Source organism: Lampris incognitus, chromosome 21 (genome assembly GCF_029633865.1).
Source record: "Lampris incognitus isolate fLamInc1 chromosome 21, fLamInc1.hap2, whole genome shotgun sequence".
In the NCBI taxonomy this organism is placed as follows: Eukaryota; Metazoa; Chordata; class Actinopteri; order Lampriformes; family Lampridae; genus Lampris; species Lampris incognitus.
This window is the reverse complement of record NC_079231.1, coordinates 13,207,944-13,235,418: the sequence shown is the minus strand read 5'-3', so window position 1 is coordinate 13,235,418 and position 27,475 is coordinate 13,207,944. Positions and strand designations below refer to the sequence as shown.

The following is a 27,475-nucleotide window of genomic DNA, read 5'->3' as shown; positions in this document are numbered from 1 at the left end:
CCCCAGGGCTCGAACCCAGGACCTTCTTGCTGTGAGGTGACCGGGCTAACCACTGCACCAACATGCCGCTCAATGCACTGTATATTAATGGAAAAAGTCATCATAATTCCTTAGGCATATGATTAAGAAAATTAAGTGTTTTGCAGCCTTGGACCAATGTAACATATACCATTACAAATGAGAAATATAGAAAATGCCATAAATGGACATTTCGAATAAAAAGTGCAGCTAGAATGTAAAACAGTGTAATATGGAGATCATTTAACATCGTAATCAAACTGATCAATAAGCCTCTTTTCTCCTCAGATTACCCACAGGCTCAGTATAATTATAATACAAGCACAGTATAATAACAGCAGGCTGGGCTTCATAGATATGAAAAGGAGTGTAAAAACTTAAAACCCACTAGTTATACTCTCTAATATGTTCTCAAACTTTAAATATTAGACAGCTGTGTTTCGCTTACATCCAAAGTTAAGGTCTGAACGCACCCCTGGAAACCGAAACTACAATGAACTGCCTTAACGCTCTGCACGTGCACAGCAAATTCAATTCAATTCAATTCAATTTTACTGTCATTAAAAACAATGTGCAGGCACATCTTAAAAATGAAATGAGGGCTGTGGCTTCACCAAACAGTGCAAGACAGACACAGACAAACACAGCAAACACAGTATAAGATATACACACATGAAGACCAAAAGCTAAAAATAAGTTAAAAGAGAGCTGGAGTACAAAATATTTAAAAATATCTACATTCAGTGGGTAGCCAGGTTCAGGTGGGCAACAGCTTGTGGAAAGAAGCTGTTTTTGAGCCTGGTAGTGCGGGCTCTGAGGCTCCTGTAGCGCCTCCCAGAGCGCAGGGGGGAGAACGGTCCATGGTTGGGGTGGGTGGGATCTCTGCTGATGCTCAGACCTCCTTCAAAGGCAGCGTTTGTGATAAATGTCTTTTATGGCTGGGAGCTGGGTACCGGTAATATGCTGGGCCGCCTTGACGATCCGCTGCAGAGCTTTCTGGTCTACTGAGGTGCAGTTGCCGTACCACACTGAGATGCAGCTGGTCAGGATGCTCTCTATGGTGCAGTGGTAGAAGTTGGTGAGACGTTTGGGGGGTAGACGGGCACTCCTCAGCCTCCTCAGGAAATGCAGGCGTTGTTGGGCCTTTTTCACAAGGGCCTGGGTGTTTAATGTCCACGAAAGGTCCTCGCTGATGTGGACTCCAAGCAAATTAAAGCTGGAAACACGCTCCACTTCCACCCCATTGATGTGTATGGGGGAGTGGCTGCAGCTTCTAGACCTCCTGAAGTCCACAATCAGCTCCTTTGTCTTCTGCACATTAAGGACAAGATTGTTGGTAGTACACCATGATGTGAGGTGCTCAATCTCGTCTCTGTAGGCCATCTCGTCATTATTGGTGATACGGACAATGACTGTGGTGTCATCTGCAAACTTAACTATAACATTTGAGGGGTGAGTTGGCAGGCAGTCGTGGGTGAAGAGGGAGAAAAGGAGGGGGCTCAGAACACAGCCTTGAGGGGCACCTGTGCTGAGGGTCAGGGTGGAGGAGGAGTGGTCACCTAACCTAACAGACTGAGCTCTGCTGGTCAGGAAGTCCAGGATCCAGTTACAGAGGGAGGGGTTGAGGCCAAGGGAGAGGAGTTTGGTGGTTAGTTTAGCAGGGATGATAGTGTTGTGTGCAACAAGCTTTAGCAACAAATGTGCAAGCTTTAGCAAAACACTAAAATGTGGCTTGAGAAATGTGGCTTGGGGCAAGAAGAAATAAATGATTACTTTTCCACAAAGTTGGTTTATTTGCGAATAAAAAATTACATTTTGATCAGCGTTAAGTGTCTCTTACAGCATTCAATATAGCCTCACAGTTTCTCATTTCTCAGCAAATATGGCAATCGATGTAAATACAATTTTAAAAAAAATCCTTAGTTTAGATCCTATCAGGTACAGAAAAACACTGAATTATCAAGTGACATTCTGAAAATTGTGTTCAGTCAACTAGAAGACATAAGTTCTTTTGCATAATTTTATGAAGATATTTAGACCCATCAACTGAGGGTTACAATTCTTATTTACAAAACGCATAAACGGTTCTTAAGACCAACTCGGTCTCTGCAGTGGATTCAGCTGTAGTCAATCAACAATTCCTCTCAACACTAGCAGCCCAAGTTCAGGTGTGCAGTGCAGTTGAAGGAATATAAAAAAGACAACAACAAAAAAACAACACACCATTCTTTGACTCGGGCCACAAACTGTGCGATTTCATCTGAAAACATGGCAAAACAAGTCTTGACACCGTTTCACTTCTCTACATTTCATATTCAAGCTGTAATCAAAAGTCAATTTGTTGTAATTTTGGCAATCCACAAAGAATGCACGGGGGGGGGGGGCACTGATCACATAATGTGCATTTCCAAAGAAAATCCACTAAACAGACATTTGCTAGAGGGGACTAAAGCCTGCATCCTTCACAAAGCATACCCTGAATCAAGAGAAGATGCTGCACAAAGTCTCAACAGTAGCAGAAGCATGACTCCAAGATGTCTTTTTAGATTGTGGAAGAGAACGCCCTTCAGCGGATTGCATGCAGCAATGACTGGTGTACTTAATATCGGGTCAACATGTGGACCTCACAAAAACATGACGACAAACCACAATGGCTGGCAAATCCCAAGTTACTGAGCAAGTCAAAGCTACTGGCTACTTCCGGCCCACTGGGTTTTCAGAATGCAGCAGCACATTTACATGATGGCTGCTAAGGTCGACACATGCATAAGCCACAAGCAGCAATTTAGCCCCATATAGTAACCATCAGCTGGTCTATCAGCTGGGAAAGGCCTCATCCAAATAGGTAAAAGCCCTTATGAAACTAAATGGGGTGAAAAAAATGACACTTTACACGTCTTTTTATAATTTTCAGGCACATATATAAGATAATATAAGATGCATAATGGCAAGTCAATACATTACTGGGATGTATATGCCTTTGAAAAGGGATCTATACCTTGTCCCTGCCAAATGCTTTCTCCTCAGTAGAAAAAGTCCCATATTAATTCAATGGGCAATAACGGTCCTTTCAGCTTATTCTTTTTTTTTTTTTGCATTTTTTTCTCCCAAATTGTACTTGGCCAATTACCCCATTCCTCCGAGCCATCCCAGTTGCTGCTCCACCCCCTTTGTCGATCCGGGGAGGGCTGCAGACTACCACATGCCTCCTCCGATACATGTGGAGTCACCAGCCGCTTCTTTTCACCCGACAGTGAGGAGTTTCGCCGGGGGGACGTAGCACGTGGGAGGATCACGCTATTCCCCCCCAGTTCCCCCTCCCCCCTGAACAGGTACCCCGACCAACCAGAGGAGGCACTACTGCAGCAACCTGGACACATACCCACATCCGACTTCCCACCTGCAGACACAGCCAATTGTATCTGTTGAGACACCCGACCAAGCCGGAGGTAACACGGGGATTCGAACTGGTGATCCCCGTGTTGGCAGGCAACGGAACTGACCGCCACGCCACCCGGACACCCCTTTCAGGTTATTCTAAAGATCCTATTTTTTAACATTACATCTGCTATGCATGAAGCAACTCAGTAGGGTTTCACTGACAATAAAATAATCTTGTTGATTAAACTCCATTATGTATAACCTGCAACAAAAAAACGAGGTACCGTACTATTTACCGTACTTACAATATAACAGTTGCATTGTGTAGCTTACGGTGTCAAACTCTGCACTGATTAAAACGGGTTTAAATGCTCATGTTCTGTGTTTCGTCACTCCAGGTAACTGCGTCAAAGGATAACGAATACAAAATATAAATCCTATGTAAAGTCACAAAGACGAATTTAAGCTGATGATAGAAGCAAACAAGATGCCAACACCGATCATTTCAGGGCTCTTCATACAACAGCAGATTTCTATAACGCGATTAAAAGTAAAATGCTCAAGATGATAGGAGTGTTCCTAAGAAAGGTGCTTATTCGAGAGCAATCTTGTGGTGATCGCACAGCAATCATAAACTATGGCCGTGAGGAAATCCACTGTCCCATAAGGACGACAGCTGCATTACCAATCAAGGTCTAAAAGCTGTGGGCACACTGACAAAGCATGACCATTTCCCAGTTCCCCGTAATCACAAGACATGCCTGTTTTCCTATATCTATAGGTGACGATAAAAAAAAATAACACATCAGGGAAACAAAGCAACCATCCGACCATTGCAAAACAACGGTCCCCGTCTTTGTTTAGAGATGATTTGTCACGATACGGCAGTGTCAGAGTGCTCTGTTTTTTTTTAAACAAGTAAAACATTAGTAGTACCTGCTAAACCTATCTAAAAACTCCAACATATCACTGGTCACAAGATATTTGTCTACCATTAAGAGCTTCAACTTTTCATTGATCAGTCAGACATTTCTGCAGCTGGTCCCCCTTCCAACAGGAAGTCAGTCAGTCTCAGGTATCAGATGAGGCACTTGAATGACTTGAGCTCAGTTGTAAACACTGAAAAAAAAAATACTAATCCTCAGAAGGTTCAACCGTGAATATATTTTACCCATAAAGTCTTACATCTCACTTGTGGAAAGCCCAGTCTAGCTAGAGAACACTCATGCCTGAGGAGTTAGGCGATGCTCTTGTTTGTCTTGGTGCTGTGTCCATTAGACAGAGCCTCTGTCTCAGAGTTCGCTGCCGTGGGGTTGAGATCTGTGGGTGTGGTCTGCTCGCTGGCCACCTCTTCTTCTCTGGCTTGGCTTCTGTAATGACGGATGAGGACAACGGCAGCGCAGACTAGATAGACGACAGTAAGCAGCGTGAAATAAAGGAAGTAGACCAGGAACTGTCAAGGGAAAAACAACAACAACAGAGATTGAGACAAAGGAAAATCTGCAGTATTGCTAGAAAAAGTCCAGATTTATTTTATTTAAATTTTTTTGGGGGGGGGGTTAACTAGGGTTGCATGGCAACTCAAAATTTTGAAACCTTACTTAATGGACTTAATCAACCAATACTAAGTCAGCTAATGTGACAGTATGAAGCTGCATTTCTGAAAAATAAAATGGTGCTGTAAATACATTCAGTATCCTTCACTTCTATCTTCATGGTCAATGAAGAGAAATGTCGAAAAAATTAAGAAATATTTTGTTTTCCAACATATAGAAAAGTTAGGTAACCTAGTATGCCGATCCGGGGAGGGTTGCAGACTACCACGTGCCTCCTCCGATACATGTGGAGTTTCACCAGGGGGACGTAGCGCGTGGGAGGATCACGCTATTCCCCCGAGTTCCCCCTCCCCCCGAACAGGCACCCCGACCGACCAGAGGCGCTAGTGCAGCGACCAGGACACGTACCCACATCCGGCTTCCCACCCGCACACACTACCAACTGTGTCTGTAGGGATGCCCAACCAAGCTGGAGGTAACATGGGGATGCGATCCAGCGAGCCCAGTGTTGGTAGGCAACGGAATAGACCACCATGCCACCCGGACGCCCCCGTGACCTAGTATTAATACTGTAGGAGTACTAATACTTATCAGATTTGTCTCAGTGAGGACATCCTCCTGAGTTTATGACAAACACATGCATAATACTCAAAAGCCCACAGCATTGGAAAGAGATGCTCTCTTAAAAACACTTGCATCTAGGTTTGAGTAAGTCAGCATGATGACATTTCATCAAATTGAGTGCAAATGGCAGTTTTGTTTTTTCTTCAAGTGTAGTTTTCACTATAACTCTTACAGGGCCGGTGGAGAATGTGACTCCCCTTCAAACACGCATGACGACTGAATGACAATGTGCTTCTCTTCCGATATATTTTAGCTCAGCAAAAATGTCTAATAAATTTTGAGCTACTAAATAGCTCTGACAACGACTCCAAGAGGATAAATTCTGAGTCTCATCACCAGCCAGTCAGACTAGCTTGGTCTAGTCAGAAGGGCACGAACTGAGGAAGCCTCTTGGATGAGAGGCGAAACGTCTTGACGGATATATACCAAGTCCAGTTGCACTTGATTCAACTCCTTTGGATAACCATGACCTGGATGAATGAGAACATTCCCAGACATCGAGCTACTAAACCTTTTAAAAAAAAAAAAAGCAACTAGATTAACCGATAGCTAAGTTTGTCTTCAAAATACTTACAAAGCAAAACATTTGTGAAAAAAAAAAGGTTCACTAAGTTTGGTGACACTCCCAGAGCCTTTTGGCTCAGTATCACTCAACATTGTTCACAATTAATGTGTGTGTGTGTGTGTGTGTGTGTCTCAGCATGCTGTGGTCTCCTGTCTTTGCTAACAGAATACAGAGTAGGTGGCAACACCACCTAAGCTCTATAAATCTAGAGCTGCGTGTGTTAAGACTCCCGTGTCAACTTTCAGTTTTACATGCCACTGTAATCCCACCTTAAATCAAGCAATAAAGCCTCACCTGAGAGTGAACAGGCAGTGCCAGGCCCCTCTTGTCAGCAACTATAAGGGTAATGATGGTCTTTAAGATGGTCCCCAGGAAGGTATTGATTCCAAACATCAGGGCACAAAGCTCCTTGGTGAGCAAGGCAGCTATCTGGAAACTATGGAGAAATGACAACAAAAGATTGTTTGAGCACATAATCAAAATGAATGTTTTCCATCATCAGCATCTCACAGTTTAAAGGGTGATGTAATACACAGTTTCAGCTCATCTCCACCCAGTATATACTTTTGTGTAGGGTGGAGAGCAAGTTGGGACAGGGGATATGCCTCTCAAACCGGGAGGGTTAAAGAAATGCTCTAAAATCGAAGCAAGCAACGGACAGGTTTGGTTTTGTTTTCATCCTCGCTCCCTAAATGGTTCCCTACTCTTGCCAGCGGTGAGAAGATGGGAGGTGATAAGGGCTCACTGTGTAGGACCGCAGCGCAGTACCGGAGGTTTCACACGTTGATCTGCAAGGTGCTGCATTACACAGACCGTGACCGAATTGTGAAGGCAGCCAGAGGCTCTCGGGTCGAGGTCAATGGCACCGCTCATTTTCCCAAGCGATGGAGTCGGCAAGGAAACTCAGGTTCAATCCATTCCTGATCTACCCGGCTAGACTGAAGCTGTCCCACGGATCAGAAATGCATCTCTTCGAGTCTCAAACAGAGGCTGAGGACTTCCTCAACCCTCAGACCCGGTGGACTGACCAAGAAATCTGACAACTGGAGATCTGTTTTGCAAAAGACCTCAGAATATGTATGAATGTTTGGACCTCGACAGTTCTGATTATTGTACATCTGCCGGAATATAATAACTTGCCCAGTCTTGTATGTAATTATGACTATGCCACAAGTGGCTAACTGGAATATAAATGAGCTAAATGGCCCCATTAAACACTCAATGTGCCTGGACTGGCATAAAAGGCACAACATAGACATGGCTGTCATTCAAGAGTTGCACCTTAAACATTCTGAGAAACACTGACTGGCTAACCGACACTACTATACTGCAGCCACGTTCAATTGCAAAAGCCATAGTGCCTTAGTGTTGTTGAGACGCAGTCTATCCTTGACCACAATTGAAAGCTATGGAAGTGAAGATGGCCAAATTGCCCACATTAAAACAAATATTTATGGACAGAAAATTGCATTTCTTTGTATATATGCCCCAAACCAATACAGTTCAGATTTCTTTGAAACAGTCAGTAAGACTGACTTTTGTAACCTGCAGGATTTCTCAAGTCATTATTGGTGCCGACATGAATGCCATCCTTGACCCCTTAATTGATAGATCTAGTGTACCCCCCTCAGTATACGTATCCCTCTACAGTAGCATTCCAAGGTCTGATGAGTGGTTTCAGTCTCAGATTTATTTACAGCCATAAAACCTTCTTCAAGGACAGATTATTTATTGGCTTCTGTGACTTTATTTTCTCAAATTCCCCCCGCTATGATGTTTCCCAACCCTTTATCTGACCATTGTGTTATTACTTCTCGGTTTACACTAGCTGATACTTCTACCAGGGCCAAAAGGTGGCGCTTTAGCACGGTTACTTAAAAAAAAATTTTGTGACCATTTCAGAAATACCTTTAAATAAAGTTTTTATCTCAAGAATGTCGACTCGGTGGAGGATTCGCGAGTCCGAAGGGGTGCAACTAAAGGATTTGTTAGAAACACAACAATTTCCTTTGCTTCTCAACTTAATCACACAAAACTGGGTAAAATCAATACAGTTGGGAATGATTTACTAGAACATAACCAGCAAGGGGTTGGGTTTCACCGATGACAGGAAAAAGGAAATCGATTCAGTCAGTGGACTTGTGTAATCTCTTAAGAACAAGAGCTTAATTCCAAATCCATAGGACCAGAAGAAATTATTGTTTTAATAATTCAAAACAACGTTGTCCTCTTGCTTTGAGTTTGCAGAAGTGTGAAAAATTTGCTAACTTCATGCCTGTTAGCTCAAAGCAGAAGTTACTTTCTGCTCCTAAAGAAATAAACACAGAATTCTGTTCATTTTATTCTGGACTGTGCAGGTCTAAAATAACACTAGACAGCTAAATGCAAATCTTCTTTTCTTTTTTTACAAGATTTAAAGCTTCCCTCTCTCACTCAAGAGGATGCTGAGTGCCTTGGAGAACCAATCACTCTCTGACTTCACTGAAAAATTCTACAGCTGGCATGAAAAAAGGCACATCATCAGGAAGGGATGGGATTCCTCCAAAGTTTTAGCTCACCGCTAATGCAGCAACCAGGACACATAACCTACATCCGGCCTCCCACCTGCAGATACGGCCAAATGTGTCTATATGGACACCCGGCCAAGTCGGAGATAACACGGGGACTCGATCCGGTGATTCCCGTGTTGGTAGGCAACGCAATAGACCACCACAGCACCCAGTTGCCCGGGACAATACTTTTTAACCATGATTCATCGATTTATTAAAGGTGGGCGCCTTTTTCAATGATATGAATTCTGCTTTAACTGCTGTACGGCCCAAACCCAACACAGACCGTATCTATACTTAATGCCAAAATAAACCTTCATGCCTGGATCTTGGCCTCTATTTTAGAAAATCATATAGCATAATTAATTTATTGCAATCAGATGGGTTTTATGAAAACACAGCTTGCATCTAATAACGTTCGGCGACTTCGTCATATAATTCATACTACCAAAGATCTAGCTTCCCCATGTGCTGCGTTGAACCTTCACACAGAAAAGGCCTTCGACAGGCTAGAATGGGAATACTTATGGGAGATCTTGCAACGCTTTCAACTGGGTTCTAATTTCATTAAACTAATTCAATTATTATATAATAACCCATCTAACCCAGCCACTGAGGATGCACAAAGCCAGTGCATTCTTAGTGCTGGTCCCAAGGCCGTATAAATGGGGAGGGTTGCGTCAGGAAGGGCATCCGGTGTATGTAGATCATAAATCAGATTTCCATACTGGATTGGTCAATGCCCGGGTTACCAACGACCCCCACCGGTACTGTTGGCCAGCAGGGTGCCGGTGGAAGCTATGCTACTGTTGGGCGAAGGAGAAGGAGAGGGAAAAGGCATGTCCAGAGGCAGTGGGAGAGGAGGAAGGGTAGGAGTGTGGAGGGGAGAGTCGGAACTTCGAATGGTGGCATTATGACTGGTATAGGGAGAGAGCTGGCTGATATGATGGAAAGAAGAAAGGTAGGTACACTGTGTGTGTAAGAGACCAGGTAGAAGGGGAGTAAGGCCAGGAGCATCTAAAGTGGGTTTCAAACTCTTCTACCATGGTGCAAATGGGAGGAGAAATGGGGTAGAGGTCATTCTGAAGGAAGATATGTTAAGAATGTGTTGTGCAAAATTTTGAAACCTTACTTGACTTAACCAATACTAAGTCAGCTAATGTAACAGTAAGAAGTTGCATTTCAGAAAAACAAAATGGACCTGCAAATCTCTTAACATTATCCTTCACTTCTATCTTCATGGTCAACAATGCAGAGAAACGTGGAAAAAATTAAGAAATATTTTGTTTTCCAACACAGACTATCATTGTCTTCCCAACGGCAAAGTTTGGTGACCTAGTATTTTTTTTCTCCGTTTTTCTCCCCAGTTTGTACCCGGCCAATTACCCCACTCTTCCAAGCCATCCCGGTTGCTGCTCCACCCCCTCTGCCGATCCGGGGAGGGGCTGCAGACGACCACATGCCTCCTCCAATACATGTGGAGTCGCCAGCCGCTTCTTTTTACCTGACAGTGAGGAGTTTCACCAGGGTGATGTAGCACGTGGGAGAATCACGCTATGCCCCTCAGTTCCCCCTACCCTGAACAGGTGCCCCGACCGACCAGAGGAGGCGCTAGTGCAGCGACCAGGACACATACCCACATCCGGCTTCCCACCCGCAGACACAGCCAATTGTCTGTAGGGACGCCCGACCAAGCTGTAGGTAACAGGGGGTTCGAACCAGCGATCCCTGTGTTGGTAAGCAACAGAACAGACCGTCATGCTACCCTGAACCCCCCCCCCCCAACATTTATATTTGGTGCAAAATTTTGGATCCTTTTGTCCTGCAAATAACATATGGAGATCCATGGATATGGGATGGGATGGGGTGGGGTGGGGTGGGTGTGCCACTAGATTCTGTTTTGCTTTGTTTTGTGTAGTATTGTTACTGTTACTTGCACCGTTTTGTTTGTATCTGAAATAAAAGAACAATAAAAAAGTTGATCACAAAAAAAAGGGGGGGCTTAGGAAACAACTCTGAGAAGCCAATCTTTTTTTAAATTTCTCGCCGCTGATGTCAGATAACCCTGAAATCTTCGGTAACACATCACCAGTCACAATGCAGCTGGCAGTGCAGCAGGGGTGAAAATCAAGCGGCCAGTACTGGAATTTAAGGCCAAATTGTGCAATGAGCATACCCCAGGGATCTTATCTAGGCCCGCTGTAGAGTGAAGTTTTACTCTGGGTAATCCCATGGCTCAATCAAACAAGACAGCAACAACATTAAAACGCTGCCTGCCATTACTGAACAGATCTGCAGTCGTTTCTGCAGCTTTGTAGTCATCCGAGCGTTTTGTTTATTACAACAGTGCTGCACTTACATTTCCACACAGTGGTGTTCAGTTACTTGCTGTGATGCAGGTGGAGAGCGACAAACAACATCTGTTCCTGTTTCACAATCTCAGTCTCATTTGAAAGGTACAGGCAACATCACAGCCCACCGGCTAGCGAAAAGGAGATTTGATCTTTCATCTCCGAATGAACCCGCTGTGCCTTAACGGGAAAGCCTGCCACCCGGGGACCAGGCTAGGAACATGTTTTAAACGTCAGTCTCCAGCTTGAACCTACATATATTTTTATAGATGGATTTATGTAACACTTATCAAGTGGACTGCAATCATTTAAAGTAACTGACCTGTCTTTTATGCCTACTGCCAATAAGTTACAAATTGATCCCAATTTGATATTTCATGAGTCTTGCAATTTTGTCTAATATATACATAAAATATATAGCCAATATAAATATATAAACATAATATATGCTATAAAATAATTAAAATATATAAATATAATAATAATAATAACAATAAAAAATATGAATGCTATATCAATGTACTGATTATTATTATTGTAATAATTATCATCGACTATCAAACCAGTGTACAGACTGTCAATCAATTTGGTGCATATACAAGTTCATGAGGATTCCCATGATTGGTTCTGTTAAAAACAGTGGTTAAAGCAGCCAACATCAGTACAATATGCCAAAAATGCAGACTCAGTGACTTCTTTTAAGTCCCTTCTTGAAACCTATTTCATAGACTTGCTTTTATGTGATGTTGCCTTTTTATTGCATTTATTCTTTCAATTGTATTTATTTATATTTAGTTTTTATTGTTTTTTTACTGCCTTTTTTTATCATTTACTGTCTTTATATCCACATCCTTGTTTCTGTGTTTTTGCGTCTTTTGCCTTCTTGTTTTAACTTTGTCTTGACTTTTCCTTTATTCTAACTTAATTTTGTTTGGCCTTTCTGTTGTTACATTGCTTTCTGAGTATTCTGCTTTTGCTATTTGTCAAAGCAATTTGTAAACAGCTTTTAAAGGTGCTATATAAATAGTTTATAATAATAATAATAATGTGGGTACATTAAGTGAAAACCCTATACTGGCCCATGATCTCACACTAGGATCTGCACCAAATAAAATTCTGAAGAACTACTTTGACATTATTTTCTATATTCGGCACCAGGCGAGATCACACTTGACCTCAAGACCCTTCCAACAATGAGGCCTCAGACACAACAGTTGCATTTTCTAGTATGAATCATGAGGCTTACCCCTCACACAGAAACAACCGCTTATACCCTTGTTGCAGACTTACATGGCAATAGGCACCAAGAACTGGTAGAAGCCTCTGAAGAGGATGTAGGAGATATAGCAGACCCATATGTTGTCTGTGATGCCCATGAGGAGCAACAGGCCTGCCTGCAGTGCTGTGATGACACCAATAACCAGCTCAGACCAGATGTTCCACCGGATTTTCACGTAGCCCGCTATGAAGGAGGTCATTGCACCTGGCAAGACACACAACACACAAATAAAGACGTGAAAGTTTAATAGTTTCCAAGTTGCTGGAGTTCTCATGTGACAAGTGGATGACTTTTTTCCCACTAAAAGCTATAAATCCATTCTAGAGGAGGAAGAAATAGTGAATACTCAGTATCACTACAATTCAGAGAGTCCAGTCAGTAAACGTTATGGTTTCTGACATCGAAGAGCTTTATTTCCCTACTTCCAAAAGAACCAAATTTCCTTTCAATTTTCAGCCGTCAATCAATCCCACGAGTTTTTTCAACTTCATGCTGAAAATAAAAAAAATTGACCTTTAGTTTTGTTGGATTTTTCTCCCAATTGCACTTGGCCAATTACCCCACTCTTCCGAGCCATCCCAGTTGCTGCTCCAACCCCTCTGTCGATCCTGGGAGGGCTGTAGACTGCCACATGCCTCCTCCGATACATGTGGAGTCGCCAGCCGCTTCTTTTCACCTGACAGTGAGGAGTTTCACCAGGGGGACGTAGCACATGGGAGGATCACACTATCCCCCCCCCCCCCAAACAGGTGCCCCAACCGACCAGAGGAGACACTAGTGCAGCAACCAGGATACATACCAACATCCGGCTTCCCACCCACAGACACGGCCACCTGTGTCTGTAGGGACACCCGACCAAGCTGGGGGTGATATGGGGATTCAAACCGGCGATCCCCATGTTGGTAGGCAACGGAATAGACTGCTATGCTACCCAGACGCCGGACCTTTCGTTTTTCAATACAATTCCTCAGTTCGTTGTGGTGTTCAGTGCTTAAAACACTTCCAGATCTTACGATAATTCCCTAAAGAGTCTGCCAGCTCTGAAAAACGAAAGGGAATAACTCAGCTTCTTAAGTGATACTCCTGAAATTAAATCCTCTGTACTTATCATTAACAGTCTTACTTATCATTAAGGTGCTAATGGCTTATGTGTCGCAATGTCAATGTCTGCAATGTTTGCAAGCAGGTTCAACGTTCCGTGGTGTTTTACCGCCGCTGTATAAAGTGCGAACACTGACATAATCTAAAACATGTAATAATTTCCCATCAACGGGCCTGATTACAGGAATGCTGGAGCTCTTTACCAACAGTAAAAAGCTGTACACCCAATGTACCCATGGAAGGGTCACCACACATTTTTCCTCAATTAAAATTAGATGGGCCTACTTCTTTACAGAAGTAAAAAAACATTTTTTTTGAGTGGGTACCAAGATTTCAATGTGTTTAACACATATACACCAATAAACCAATAAAGACAGTTATATGCCTGTTAAACCAGATTACTTCACTCTATAGTTGGAAGATTTGTTTTTAGACAGCAAATGTACCATATGAAATGAGTCAATTAATTCAGATGTGCAAATGTGTGTAAGAAGACTGAGCAAGCTTTCTTTATATACTTTTCCAGACGTTTTAAGTTGCTAGTTCTTTCAAGTTCTGGAGATCACAGTTTTATTTTTCCACACTTTTGTAGACCTGAACTCTGGATTAACTTGTGGCTGAAGCCAATTAAACCTTTGGAACTTTGTAATTCAGGGTATCAAAGCTTGAAAAAGTGAAGCTTCTTGGCTACTGAGCACCGTCTCACCCAGTAGAGTGGAAGCAGCCTCCACTCCCCCATTGTAGACGTTCTTGTTCTCGGTGGCTGGGTAGACCTTGTTCCACAGGATGTGAACATAAAAAAGCACCAGATAGTAACCTGTGGAGTTGAACACCCACCACAGGCACCAGAGCCTCAGATTGGGCTGCTTCACCTGGTTCCTCACCTCCATCAGCATCTGCACAAAGATGGAGTCCTTCCAGGTGGTCTTGGGCTGCTGAGGAGTGGGTGAGGGTGACGCGCCCTCGTCAGTGTTCATTTGGACCAATTCTGCCTTGTTGGCTTTTGATGACGACAGTTGCCTTTGCTGCTGCTGAAGACGTGCCTGGTTGAAAAACATGGAGCGCTTGGGCCAGGGCAGACATATCGAGAGGAACAACCCGAAACTGACAAAACCCAAAGACACGGCACTCAGGGTGCTGTAGCTTATGTTGCCCAGAGACATAAACAGCTGGCCCAGGACCGAGCTGGTGAACACCCCCATGAGGACAGATGAGCGCGAGTAGCTGGCCACACGCTGGTAGAGACTCGGGGAGACCAGGGAGAAAATGTAGGAGGAGTAGGCCACCCTGCAGGCCATGGTGATACCGTAGAAAAACTCCATGAACTGCATCTGCAGCAGAGTGGTGCCGAACAGAAGGGTGAGCCAGATGGCCACCTGGCTAATGCCCTGGATGATGAGCACAGGCTTGTAGCGCAGAAAGTCTGTCAACAGGAAGGCTGGCACCAGCACAGCCATGTACGAGTACAACATCACAGGAGTGATCTCACTGGTCACCTAGAGAGGACACCCAAAAGGATTAGAAAATCAACTTCAGCTCACATCTAGATGTAAATTAAAATGTATTTTTCAACCATTACATGACAAAATATATTTAGCGTGTGTATGACACCCTTGGTGATATATTCCTTCTAAGTATGTAATTATGAGGTGTGATACACACAAATATCAAGTAGCAAATATCACTGATTAGGTGAGTAAGTTCCTTTGAGTCCACCAAGTGAAATGTCCTTAGACTGCAGTATGCACTGGGTACTATGTACTGAATAGCATGCCCAATAATATGTAGTACACAGTACATCCTTTAAGTATGTAGAACGTATTAACCATTCAGATGCCGCTACTGTCTCAATATCTGACACAACAGGTGAATTTAATCAACTACGTAGCAAAATGGGAAACAGTGATGGGGAACCCAAGGACCAGGATTGCTGATCTAAGTTAATAAACAACACAACAAAGACACCTTCACTTACAGGTTGACAGCACCTGATATATTATTCTTCTGGTTAAGTACAGCTATGCTCAGTGGAATTTGTGTTTTTCTGTCGTGCAAACTTGTTTTCCCAGTACTCAATGGTCAAAACTGTAAGTGGCTGGTGAAAGGAGTGTTGTAAAAAGGCTGGGACGTGCTGAACTCCACAACCCCTTGGATATACTAGTGTGCTTCCTCTTCTGTTTCAAGTACAAAAAGTCACAGTACACTCACAACATAACAGCTATTTTGTCATAACTAATCCTAGTGAGAACTATACTGACTCACTTTGAAGGAATGTGAACTTTGGCCACGCGTAGAGACTGGTACACTACCGACTGGGCACTGATTAAATCCACAGAGTAATGAGTACCACCATATTGCATGGGGGGGGGGGGTCATAGAATATTCTAGCTTTTAAATTCCCTAAGTGTTCAGTCCTGCCGTAATTCTTGACAGTCTCATTTATGTAAACAAGCTTGGCAAAATTCATGAAAATATAAAATCACTATCACTGTTGACACTGGAATGCCCCCCATAGTTAAATATTACCCTTTTGTCCACTGTTAGGCTTTATTATATCATGACATGAGATTCTGGGGAAATTTCCTTTCATTTCAGTATACAACATGGTAGCTCCTTTTTTCCCCTCCACAGCTGGCCAGTGCAAATAATGAAAACGCATGTGTTTTTGCATGTGCATTTTCTCACACACACACACAATTCTGAACCATCACTGACCTGTTCCGTAGTGAAGTTCTTCTCAAGACTGAGGAGATTTGGTGTTATGAAGGGCTCCCCAGGCTTAATGGATGCCATAAACCCATAGAAGCACAAGAATATAACTGACCACTTCCATGTGTTTGGTTCCTTGGCTGGCATGGTGGGAGAAAGGGCTTCGGAGGCGATGGCAGCCATCTCTTGATCAGTGTCCCCATGCCATCCTCCTGGGTCTTCAGATGGAGGCTCCTTGAAGTCTAACTCTCGTTCTCCTTGGGGCCTTTCACTAGTGCTGGGTAATTAGGAAAATATTATCACAATGATCATAGGAAATATTACACCATATTGATATATACATCACAATATCTGCCTGCATATGCAAAAATATCATGTTTAAGAACCCAACTTCGGTTCAGTAGATTGAACCGTTTGGCAACATTAATATCAAACCAAAACTAGTTTTCAATAATACTAGTAATACTAGTATTATTGAACTACTATAATAGTAATACTTCAAACATTTCAGACCTCATTGTTATCATTAATTTGTTGTATATGTTGTCAGAAAATAGCTGAATCTCATCCCAACTCAATACCACTTAAAGATGATAAAATATTAACAATTAATTATTGCACAGGCCTACCTGTCACCACTCCCAATATTGTCTGCCACCATTGTGTCAACTTGGATGTGGGACACTGTGGCAAAGTTATTTGAGTATCAAATGACCATGTGACAGCTCAGTTCAGTTGTGAAACAAACCCACTGATTTGTGAATAGAAAACGAGTGTAATCCCAAAAGAAAGGTTCATTAAATCAACGGGCAGTTGCAGAGATCTGGTGTGCTCTCAGTCCCGTCCTTGTGCCCGATGCTGTGCTCTTCATGTCAAAGGGGTGCAATTGGACCAATTTCACAAAGCAGTCAAAGGGAGGTTAAAATGCTCCATGCACTTATTTGCACGTGAGACAGATTGTTGACCTTTGCTCCATTCCACACTGTGACAAAGACTGAAAGTGAGCTATCCGGCGGTTCGGTCTGGCGTCATTGTCAACCTGTAAAGAGAGAAACAATGCATCATACAGATTATTCCCACACAGTATCATGCGTGACATCGCTGTTTTCTACTTACACACTTTTTAGAAAAAAGTCAAAATTACACGTCAGAGGCGGAAAATCGCAGAAGCAAATCTGGGAAGTCACCAAGCTCTTGCACGTTGCTCATTTGGCGAAAACAAGTTAGGCTGCAGCATCTAGCAAATCGGCCACTTAATACACTGCATGCACCGTGGCTGTTGTAAAATGGCTGGCTAGCGTCGCTAAATTCAAGTGTGCAGAAATTTAGCAGGTTCCACCGCCGAGCCAGCCACGTGTTTTCTCAATGCACCGCCGCTGCGTTCCAGACAACTTGGAAATCGAGATTTTCCAGTAAAAGTGCAACGGGACGCCGCTTCGGGGATCCTACTTGTAAACGGGAGAAGCCGTTGTCTGACGTCACACAATAACGGCACCACCCACGGAAGCGTACGGTGTAAAACCATCACATAAAAGGCACCGTATAGTATATTTGCTTGTATACCATTAAAATAATACTATCATATAGTAAACTAGCATAGTAAAACATGTTCTGAATGTAAATTGATGTCAAAATATGTCGCAAATGATATTTATTAACGTATCTCCTCCCGTAAATTTCAGTGAGTAGGGGAGGAGGTAGTGTACTTACAGACTACTGCATCTGTATTAGGCTAGTCAATGGACTTGTTAGGTACGTTTCCAAGTATAAAAGTGCCGTGAAATAAAATGTTTAATGGCGCAAGGAGGCTGCACTGCTGACAGTTCGATTTGTCTCTACTCATGCCAAAAAAACAAAAACAACCAACAAAAACCACCAGTTTGTCGCGGTCATTCGTGTTTTCTTTTACGCCTGGCATCGCGCACCTGGAAGGAGGTAGGAAACTGAAAATGTCAACTGGGAAAACTTTGAATGGCGCACAGCATACAACATAAAGCTAGCGCTACGCTGGGTTAACTAACGTCAGCTGACGACACGTGTCCCTTAATGCCATTTAAATGAAACGCATTCGACATGCTTGTCGCTGAATAACAGAGAAAAGAATTACATAGAATTAAGTTCCACGCTGAGTGCTCTGCCGAAATTAGTATTCTGGACTCGTTTGCAATCATAAACGCTGTAAACACAAGGCTGGAAACGCTTTCGTCTTCTTCGTTCTTTTATTTAACAGTGGTTGGCAGACTTATTTAAGGCGCATTACTGCCACCTAGTGTATTCACATTATCCTTGCTTATAACCCAGAACCAATTGGCTTGAGTCGATGGAGATCCTTCCCGCAGTGTAACATCTGGATTTTCTCTAGACATGTCCACAACAGACAGGGGGAGAACGTGCAGACTCGACACAGAGGACGACCCGTGACGACCCCCAAGGTTGGACTACTCCGGGGCTCGAACCCAGGACCTTCTTGCTGAGGCAACCGCACTAACCACTCATCTCTCCTATCCTGTAATGACTGCCGTACTAAATTGTCCCTAGGTGTGAATGTGTGTGTGTCGGCCCTGTGATGGCCTGGCGGACTGTCCAGTGTCTCCCCGCCTGCCGCCCTAAGACTGCTGGGATAGGCTCCAGCATCCCCGCGACCCTGAGAGCAGGATAAGCGGTTTCGATAATGGATGGATGGATGTCCACAACATTCAAGTCTGTCCTCTCCCGTAATTGTTTTCTTGGCCTCTGTATCTAACCTCTCTACCAAAACACAATAATATAAAATAAGGATTGTACTGACCTGTAAAATGTTTGTTTACATCTACGTTGTAAATATATTTCTACTATTTTATTTACATTTTATTTCACGGGTAAATCAATAATTACGACTTAAACAACATTTTAAGTGTAATAGATGCTAGTCAGCACATGGTTAGCTTGCATGTCTGAGCAGTTGTACACACATCAAAATTAAATTTTCAGCAATGACACCCAAAAAGGTTTAACTGCAGAAAACAGGTTTTTGGTAGTGACATTCCTTTAAGTTACACACTAATTTTCAGATTTTCAACACATTTGGTTCAAATGATGGGACCCATCTACTCACCATGCAGTCGTGAGAGGGATGGAGGCATACTTCCTGATCAAACACTTAAGGGTGTGGCTAAAATCAGTCACCGATATGTATTTCCCAGGCGGACGTAACTACACTCACTGGCCACTTTATTAGGTACACCTTGCTAGTACCGGGTTGGACCCCCTTTTGCCTTCAGAACTGCCTTAATCCTTCGTGGCATAGATTCAACAAGGTACTGGAAACATTCCTCAGAGAGTTTGGTCCATATTGACATGATAGCATCACGCAGTTGCTGCAGATTTGTCGGCTGCACATCCATGATGCGAATCTCCCGGTCCACATCCCAAAGGTGCTCTATTGGATTGAGATCTGGTGACTGTGGAGGCCATTTGAGTACAGTGAACTCATTGTCATGTTCAAGAAACCAGTCTGAGATGATTCGAGCTTTATGACATGGCGCGTTATCCTGCTGGAAGTAGCCATCAGAAGATGGGAACACTGTGGTCATAAAGGGATGGACATGGTCAGCAACAATACTCAGGTAGGCAGTGGCGTTGACACGATGCTCAATTGGTACTAAGGGGCCCAAAGTGTGCCAAGAAAATATCCCCCACACCATTACACCACCACCACCAGCCTGAACCGTTGATACAAGGCAGGATGGATCCATGCTTTCATGTTGTTGATGCCAAATTCTGACCCTACCATCCGAATGTCGCAGCAGAAATCGAGACTCATCAGACCAGGCAACGTTTTTCCAATCTTCTATTGTCCAATTTTGGTGAGCCTGTGCGAACTGTAGCCTCAGTTTCCTGTTCTTAGCTGACAGGAGTGGCACCCGGTGTGGTCTTCTGCTGCTGTAGCCCATCTGCCTCAAGGTTCGACGTGTTGTGCATTCAGAGATGCTCTTCTGCATACCTCGGTTGTAATGAGTGGTTATTTGAGTTACTGTTGCCTTTCTATCAGCTCAAACCAGTCTGGCCATTCTCCTCTGACCTCTGGCATCAACAAGGCATTTTCGCCCACAGAACTGCCGCTCACTGGATATTTTCTCTTTTTCGGACCATTCTCTGAAACCCCTAGAGATGGTTGTGCGTGAAAATCCCAGCAGATCAGCAGTTTCTGAAATACTCAGACCAGCCCGTCTGGCACCAACAACCATGCCACGTTCAAAGTCACTTAAATCACCTTTCTTCCCCATTCTGATGCTCGGTTTGAACTGCAGCAGATCGTCTTGACCATGTCTACATGCCTAAATGCATTGAGTTGCTGCCATGTGATTGGCTGATTAGAAATTTGCGTTAATGAGCAGTTGGAAGGGTGTGCCTAATAAAGTGGCCGGTGAGTGTAGATATGTGCAACTTGAAATTTTTCACCCGTTTGCTGGTAGGTGCAGTGGAAAGTTTGTCGTCAATTCTGTGCATGTCGTTGACATTTATCCACGGTAAATCTTGCAGGCATTGCGCAAAATATGCCATTGCCAATAAATTTAGGCGCCAACTAACAGGAAACTGGCATGACCGCTGCAGTAGAAACCCAAAGTCAGTGGACTACAGTGACGCACAGTCGATTCAACTCGCTGCTTCATGTTTGTCCGACTGAACTCCAAATCTGCCCTTTCCTCCAGTCAGTTGTATTCCAGCCAAGAGGATTTCTCTTACGCTCTCAGTATCATCACTACAACCTGACATTTCTTCCCTCCCCCCCTTTTTTCCCCCCCGCTACTTCCTTCAAACTTGGACTGGCGGCCTGTCCAGGGTGTCCCCGCCTGCCGCCCAATGACTGCTGGGATAGGCTCCACAGCATCCCGCGACCCTGAGAACAGGATACGTGGTTTGGATAATGGATGGATGGATGGACGCGTCTTTCAGACTTATCCACCTCTATCTCCACCCCCCCTCTTCTTTTTTCTTTTTTTAAAAAACTTTTCTTTCTTCTTTCCTAATTAAATCACTGCGGTTGGCAGACAACGAAAGTGAGCATTACCGCCACCTACTGATCCGGAGTGAAGGCTGATGAGACTTACAGGCGACTTGATATCAAATCAGTCTTAATCTTATGTTCATCAACCCTGTTTATATGCCTACTGGAATAGAAATTTCATACATTTGCTTCCTTAAGATTTTTTGATACGGGTTTATCAACATTAATTTGAAATCTGAAAGATTAAAATATCAAGAGCTCTCTGTGGAATTGGGAGAATTGACTCCAGACGGCAAAATGTCACATTGAAAGAGATGAATAATACCCAGATTGCATGATAACACCAGGGGTAAATGGGGTGTAACACATACACAAACAAATATGTATCACCTAAATGGGTTAAATAACCTCACCGGATTATTTTACAAAAGGTGTGACTTATGTTGGTGTTTCACAGCAGTCCTTACATATACAACCTTGGATCAGTATTAGGACACCAAAGCTTATAGTCAGAAATTAGAATTGTAAGACAACTGTACTAAACAAAATATGTATTTTTTTCAATGTACAAATTGATGATTTTTCATGGAGCTTCAGAAAAGGAAGGCCTTCCTCAGCCTGGATAAGAATCTGCTCACCCTCCCCTTGTGTTTGACCTCTGCAAAGAGGAGAAGAAAAAAAACCAACTCACCACTTTCATTCATCGGTAGTAAAAATTATAATATGAGGATAATGAGGCAGAAAGGTTTTGTCTCTGACTTTTCTTCTTGTTGTGTGTTGAGGGCATCTCTTCCACAATGTTTCTCAGTGGAGTGGAGGAGACCTCAGCCGCAACAGATATGAATGTCTGTGATCTCCTCGTAGGGGACGGCAGGGTCGACTGCTACAAAGCAAGCCAAAATATCACTCAAAACAAGTAAAAATTCTAATATGATGTTGTGCTATTCGTCCATCGCAGTGACAAGCACCGTCTAGTCATCCTGTGGATGACTGATGACTTGCGCAATGATTAAAGTGAGGAAGAGTTGCGCATCATCAACCCCACTCTCTCGTCCGAGACCATTTATTACCAGTGGCAAGACTGGCAAGACTAGCAAGAAGACTGGCAATGGAGACGGATGCAGATTTTTCCTCAGGGTTTCTTCCCGAAGCCTTTCCCGTAGACGAGTATACCCGCAAGGCAGCGGAGGTTTGAAATCAGAGTTGGCCTTCTCCTAGATGAACTGCCCGACAGGCTAACGAGCTTCATCTATCCGGGTTTGAAATCAGAATTTGCCTTCTCCTAGATTAGCTGCCAACCAAGGTTAACGAGTCCAATCGACCCACCCGGTTATACCGCCGGGAACCCGGTCGCCCCCGCATCAGACTTTGTGAAAACAGGAGGTACCACGAGAAGGTGCTGCTGCAGACACATTTGCTTAGGAGCAGCCATATGCTAAGGTCCTGATGGACCCGCGGCGATCACTACACAGGAAGCGAGAGGCCACCGCACCACTTCGCATTCCTTTTGGCAAGTAGGACAGCTGGCCCAATACCCACCACCTCCCTTTTTTATAATATGATACAGTGATAATAAACAAGTATATGATTAGATTGGCTTTCCTTGTTTGATATGATGCAGTAAGAAACAGACTTAGACTTTGGCCACATCAGGGAAGGTGCTGATGTCCTCAGTAAGGGGAGTGTGGTTATCCAAGGCTGTCTGATAATAGATAAGATGTCATTTCTAAAGAAATTTATCTCAAAACTCAAAATAAATAATGTATTCAGTCTCATTTATTAAAGTCATCACACTGATCTAAGTTTGATTCAGTGATTACATAGCGTCAAGAAGGTGTTTGGCTCACCTCTGTGTTGTGAATGGGCTTGTAAGCCTTCCTCTGTCCTGCACCAGACTCTCTGAGGGTCTGGAACAAGACCAGAAGGTCCTCGGACACAGCGTCACAAACAGCGCTCATCTGCTCTGATCTCACCGACTGAAGGTCCACCTGACCGTATATCACCTCGACCTTTATTTGGATGGCAGAGTGTTTTGGCGTGGCCGGCTGTTCAAAAGCTGATCTTTGTGTTGCTCATAACACCGATGACGTGTCACTTATTTTTTTGCAATATCCTGCAAACCTGCATAATTTCGTAAACTTACCAAGGCTGCCTAGTTTTGAGATATCTCCCATCATCATTGGGAGTAGGAGTCAGGGGGCTGGTCTGGGGTCTGAATGGTTTTTCTGGCCGCTGCTGATTCGACCATTTGCCCTGCTTGAGAGCAATATGCATGAAGGTTTTCATTCAAACCTGCCCCTACACCAGGTGATTTTACTATTTATCAGCAATCTACATTCTTGTGGATCTTTACTGCTTATGACGGGTGACCAGTAGTGTAAATGGCACCAGCTTTCTTAGTTTTATTAGTAATCGAGCCTATTAGCTCCTGGTAAAAAGTTATTGTGATGCTTGGATTGCTATTTGCTAAACATCCTCTGCTTTGGATTTTCTTGGCTTTATGTGAAAATAACTGTTAGACATCTCCCTACTCAAGTCACAGCTTTTACCAACAACAGGACCTGAGGACCTGAAGTGGGAGTCAACATCAATGCAGTAATCAAAAAGGCCCAGCAGAGGAAGTACTTCCGGAACGCGGTGGTGTAGCGGAGGAAGTACTTCCCGAACGCGGTGGTGTAGCGGTCTAAGCATCGGCTATGTGTCCATGGAGTTGCCCACTGGGGGACCGGGATTCGCGCCCCGGTCTAGTCAGATCCGACTATGGCCGGACTCGACGAAGTAGCGATAATTGGTAACGCTGTCTTCGGGAGGGGGGCGGAGTCGGCTTGTGTTCATCACATGAATGCGTCTGTGTGTGTGGGGAAAAAGCAGTGGTTCGGCCTGGATTCGCCTTGTCACGAAGGTGGGGAGACGACTCCTTCGAGACTGCCGGCCGGAGAGATGCAGTTGACGAACGCATGCAGTATGGGAGTGGGTGTTTGAACTAAAATAGGGATCGATTGGCCACTAAATTGGGAGAAATATGGGAAAAAAAATCAGAAATAAATTTAAAAAGAAGAGAGGATGTACTTCCTGTGCCAGTTCAGGAGCTGCTTATTCATTTCTACTCCGCAGTAATCCAGTATGTTCTATGCACATCCGTCACTGTCTGGTTTGGATTGGCCACCAAACATGACAGGAACAGATCACAACGGACAGTCAGGACTGCAGAAAAGATTATCGGTGCCAACCTGCCCACGATCCAGGACCTATACACCTCCAGAGTCAGGAAATGGACAGGGAAACCCACTGCAGACCCATCACATGCCAAACACAACCTGTTCCAACTTCCCCCCTCTGGTTGGCACTAGAGCACTGTACACCACAACCACCAGACACAGGAACAGTTTCTTCCCCCTTGCTGTCACGCTTATGAACAGTTAACTCACTGTGGCACTATGCAATAACCCTGCAACACTATGATACCCACTGTACCTACAAATCATACATATTTATTTCAGTCTAAAATACAAATGTGCAATACATTTCACTCCCTACTGTATATCTGAACAGGCTGTACTATACTTCACATAATAAAAATCAACCAACTATATGTGCATATATAGTAATGTCTTTCTCAGCACTCCTTGCACTCTTCACTTCTTTGCACTGTTTCCTGTTTACAGTTCACAGAAACGGTTTCACCTGTCTATATTCCTGAAGATTGCCGTGTTGTTATTCTGTGTAAGTACATTGAAAGCCACTAGACCGGAGTCAAATTCCTTGGCTGTGCAAAACATACATGGCCGACTAAAGACGAATCTGATTCTAATGGAGGGTGTTAATTATCCCTAATCTCCATTCGAGCACTGGACAGAATTTTCCAGTTTTCACGGCTGGTTAATGTTTTCAGTCATTTAGTATTGCTGAGCGGTAAAGGAGCTACAGGGAGCCAAACACTGTGTGAATTCATTGCCAAATGCACTTTTTTGAGGTGAGAAGTGAGACTGTCACTGACGAAATAGAGTAGCTATTTCCCAGCATTTACTATTGCACCACTATCGGTACATCACTCTATCTCTCTAGTTGTTGCCTGATTGGTTTAAATCTTAGATACGGGTTATATTTTAGGATTAGAGACCATGGCCTGATCATGAGACTGCCAGAAGTAAAATGGACTTGTTAAATACATACCTCTGTTGAAACTATCCACCTGCCTAAGAAATGTTTGAAATATTACTAGTTAAAATTTAAACAAATGGTGCATGTTCATTTGGTACACACTCACCAACGAAAGAAAACAATGCAATATGTAGTTTAAAACTTTATTTGTTCGACCCCCATTTTACATTTTGTAATGGGAAACCATTATACGTACTTTGCCATTGTTCATGTAGAACGAATATGAGATCAAGGAAGGAAGACAAGTTTAACATGAATCACACTGGTTTAAAACAAAACTTATATGAATTGGAAGTATTTGCAGAAGTCCGCTGGACGTTCAAAGAGAGACCTTTCCCTCAGAGGTCTGGGCTGTAGACCTGCTGAATCTGGACATTGAGTTCTTATCCTGTCTCATTTTCCTCTGAATAAGCCGTCCAAGGTTCTTCCCGAACTTCTGTCCAACAAAGGCATACCATAATACTTTGTCATTGTTCATGTAGAACCAATATGAGATCAAGGATGGAAGGCAAGTTTAACATGAATCACACTGGTTGAAAACAAAACGTATATGAATTGGAAGTATTTGCAGAAGTCCGCTGGATGTTCAAAGAAGAGAGCCATTTCCCTCAGAGGTCTGGGAAGTAGACCTGCTGAATCTGGACATTGAGTTCCTATCCTGTCTCATTTTCCTCTGAATAAGCCGTCCAAGGTTCTTCCTGAACTTCTGTCCAACAAAGGCATACAGAACTGGATTGACGAAGCTGTGGACCAGGGCCACGCTGTGAGTCACATGCAGAGCCAAGTTCACCGATCTTCTCACGGAACAGTTAAAAGTCACCATGCCAGCCCTCAAGAGTGTATCTGTCATCAGCACCAAATGGTACGGTGTCCAGCATAGCAGGAAAGCCAACACGACAACAACGATCACCTGCATTGCCCGGTGCTTCTGGAAGCCACGAGTATGCAGCAGTTTTACAATGGTGATGCTGTAGCATGTCACCATGACAACCAGTGGGAGCACGAAGCCCACAACATGGCGGACCCCTCTGACTGTAAGTCTCCAAGAGATGGCGCTGCCGATGTCATAGCGCTCGTAGCAAATCACCCTGTTTGACTCGTACTCTGGTTTAAATGCATCGTTAAAAAGCGCGGGCAAGGCCAGGGCACAACCGAGGACCCATACTGATGCACAGACGACTCGACTGTAACTCCGGTGGCGATCTTTATTCGCCTCATGGGCATGCACAATCACAACATAGCGATCGACACTGATACAGGCCAGGAAGAGGATGCTAGTGTAGAAATTTGCTTCGATGCAAAGGTTGAGGGCCTTGCACAGGAAGTCCCCAAAAATCCAGCCATGGATTGCTGACACAGCCCAAAATGGTAGTGTAAGGGCCAACAAGCCATCAGCTACCGTCAGGTGAAACAGGTACATTTCTGATGGAGTCAGGGTCTGCCATTTGCTGGCAATCACCAATCCAACCAGCAAATTTCCTGGTATTGCCAAAAGGAAGATACCTATCTGTATCAAACACAAGGCCACCGCTACAGATGAAACCAGCTGCAAGGCCTCGCACGGTAACACACCTGGTTCCACAATGTAGGAGGTCAGATTGCTGTCAATGGAGCCATTTGGTGGATCATAGACATCTTCAAAGTTCGCGACATAGGATATGGCTATTGAAGAAAAAAAGACACTTAAATTCAACATCGTTTGATTAAACAAATCAGATATTACACATGCCACTCAGGTCTTCCTTTTTTAAACATGAAAAAAAAATCTGATCATCCCTTCTGTTATTTGCCTTACGAAGAATAGAGTATTTCTTCATTCCTAAAATTATACATTAGATTGCAAAGAGTGAAAGTAGTTTAGGTTCTTACGGTTCATTGCGGCTTTGTGTTGGACAGGATGTTGATAAGGCAAGTTGTCGTCCACCTGAGTGGCGACTTAAGAGCATTTCTTTATAACGGAGAGCTGTCACAATTTCTTGTTTCTGTCTTCAGTGTGTCTTATGCACGAGTGTGCGTCATCAATGTCCTCCATCACGTCTTTCTCAATCAACCCCGCACTCTTACGGCGATGCCTCAGGTAGCAGGATTGCCAAAGTTGGGTTTCAACATAAAGCACTTCAGCTCCAAGTGTGAGAAAAGGAGCACATTTGGTACGAAGGATATTAAATGTCTTTACAAATTTGTTTGTTTGTTT

The 27,475-nt window shown here is 43.7% G+C and overlaps 2 protein-coding genes across 4 annotated transcripts; both read right to left on the bottom strand.

Moving 5' to 3' along the window:
- Positions 1-3,472: 3,472 nt before the first annotated feature.
- Positions 3,473-18,333, bottom strand: slc19a1 (solute carrier family 19 member 1). 3 transcript variants are annotated; one of them, XM_056301321.1, is made up of 7 exons: positions 18,241-18,333; positions 16,763-17,172; positions 16,140-16,410; positions 14,131-14,920; positions 12,335-12,527; positions 6,439-6,580; positions 3,473-4,852 (listed from the first exon to the last, which is right to left on the bottom strand). In XM_056301321.1, exons 2-7 carry the CDS (start codon positions 16,792-16,794, stop codon positions 4,637-4,639), a joined length of 1,644 nt encoding a protein of 547 aa, XP_056157296.1. In that variant the 5' UTR covers positions 16,795-17,172; positions 18,241-18,333; the 3' UTR covers positions 3,473-4,636. The 3 variants fall into 3 exon arrangements, with proteins under 3 accessions (XP_056157296.1, XP_056157295.1, XP_056157297.1); XM_056301320.1 differs by lacking the exon at positions 18,241-18,333 and adding an exon at positions 17,250-17,538; XM_056301322.1 differs by lacking the exon at positions 18,241-18,333 and adding an exon at positions 17,254-17,538.
- A 7,083-nt stretch (positions 18,334-25,416) lies between these two features.
- On the bottom strand, positions 25,417-27,214 carry LOC130131652 (C-X-C chemokine receptor type 2-like). Its single transcript, XM_056301425.1, has 2 exons — positions 27,151-27,214; positions 25,417-26,943 (listed from the first exon to the last, which is right to left on the bottom strand). Exons 1-2 carry the CDS (start codon positions 27,155-27,157, stop codon positions 25,868-25,870), a joined length of 1,083 nt encoding a protein of 360 aa, XP_056157400.1. The 5' UTR covers positions 27,158-27,214; the 3' UTR covers positions 25,417-25,867.
- Positions 27,215-27,475: the final 261 nt, after the last annotated feature.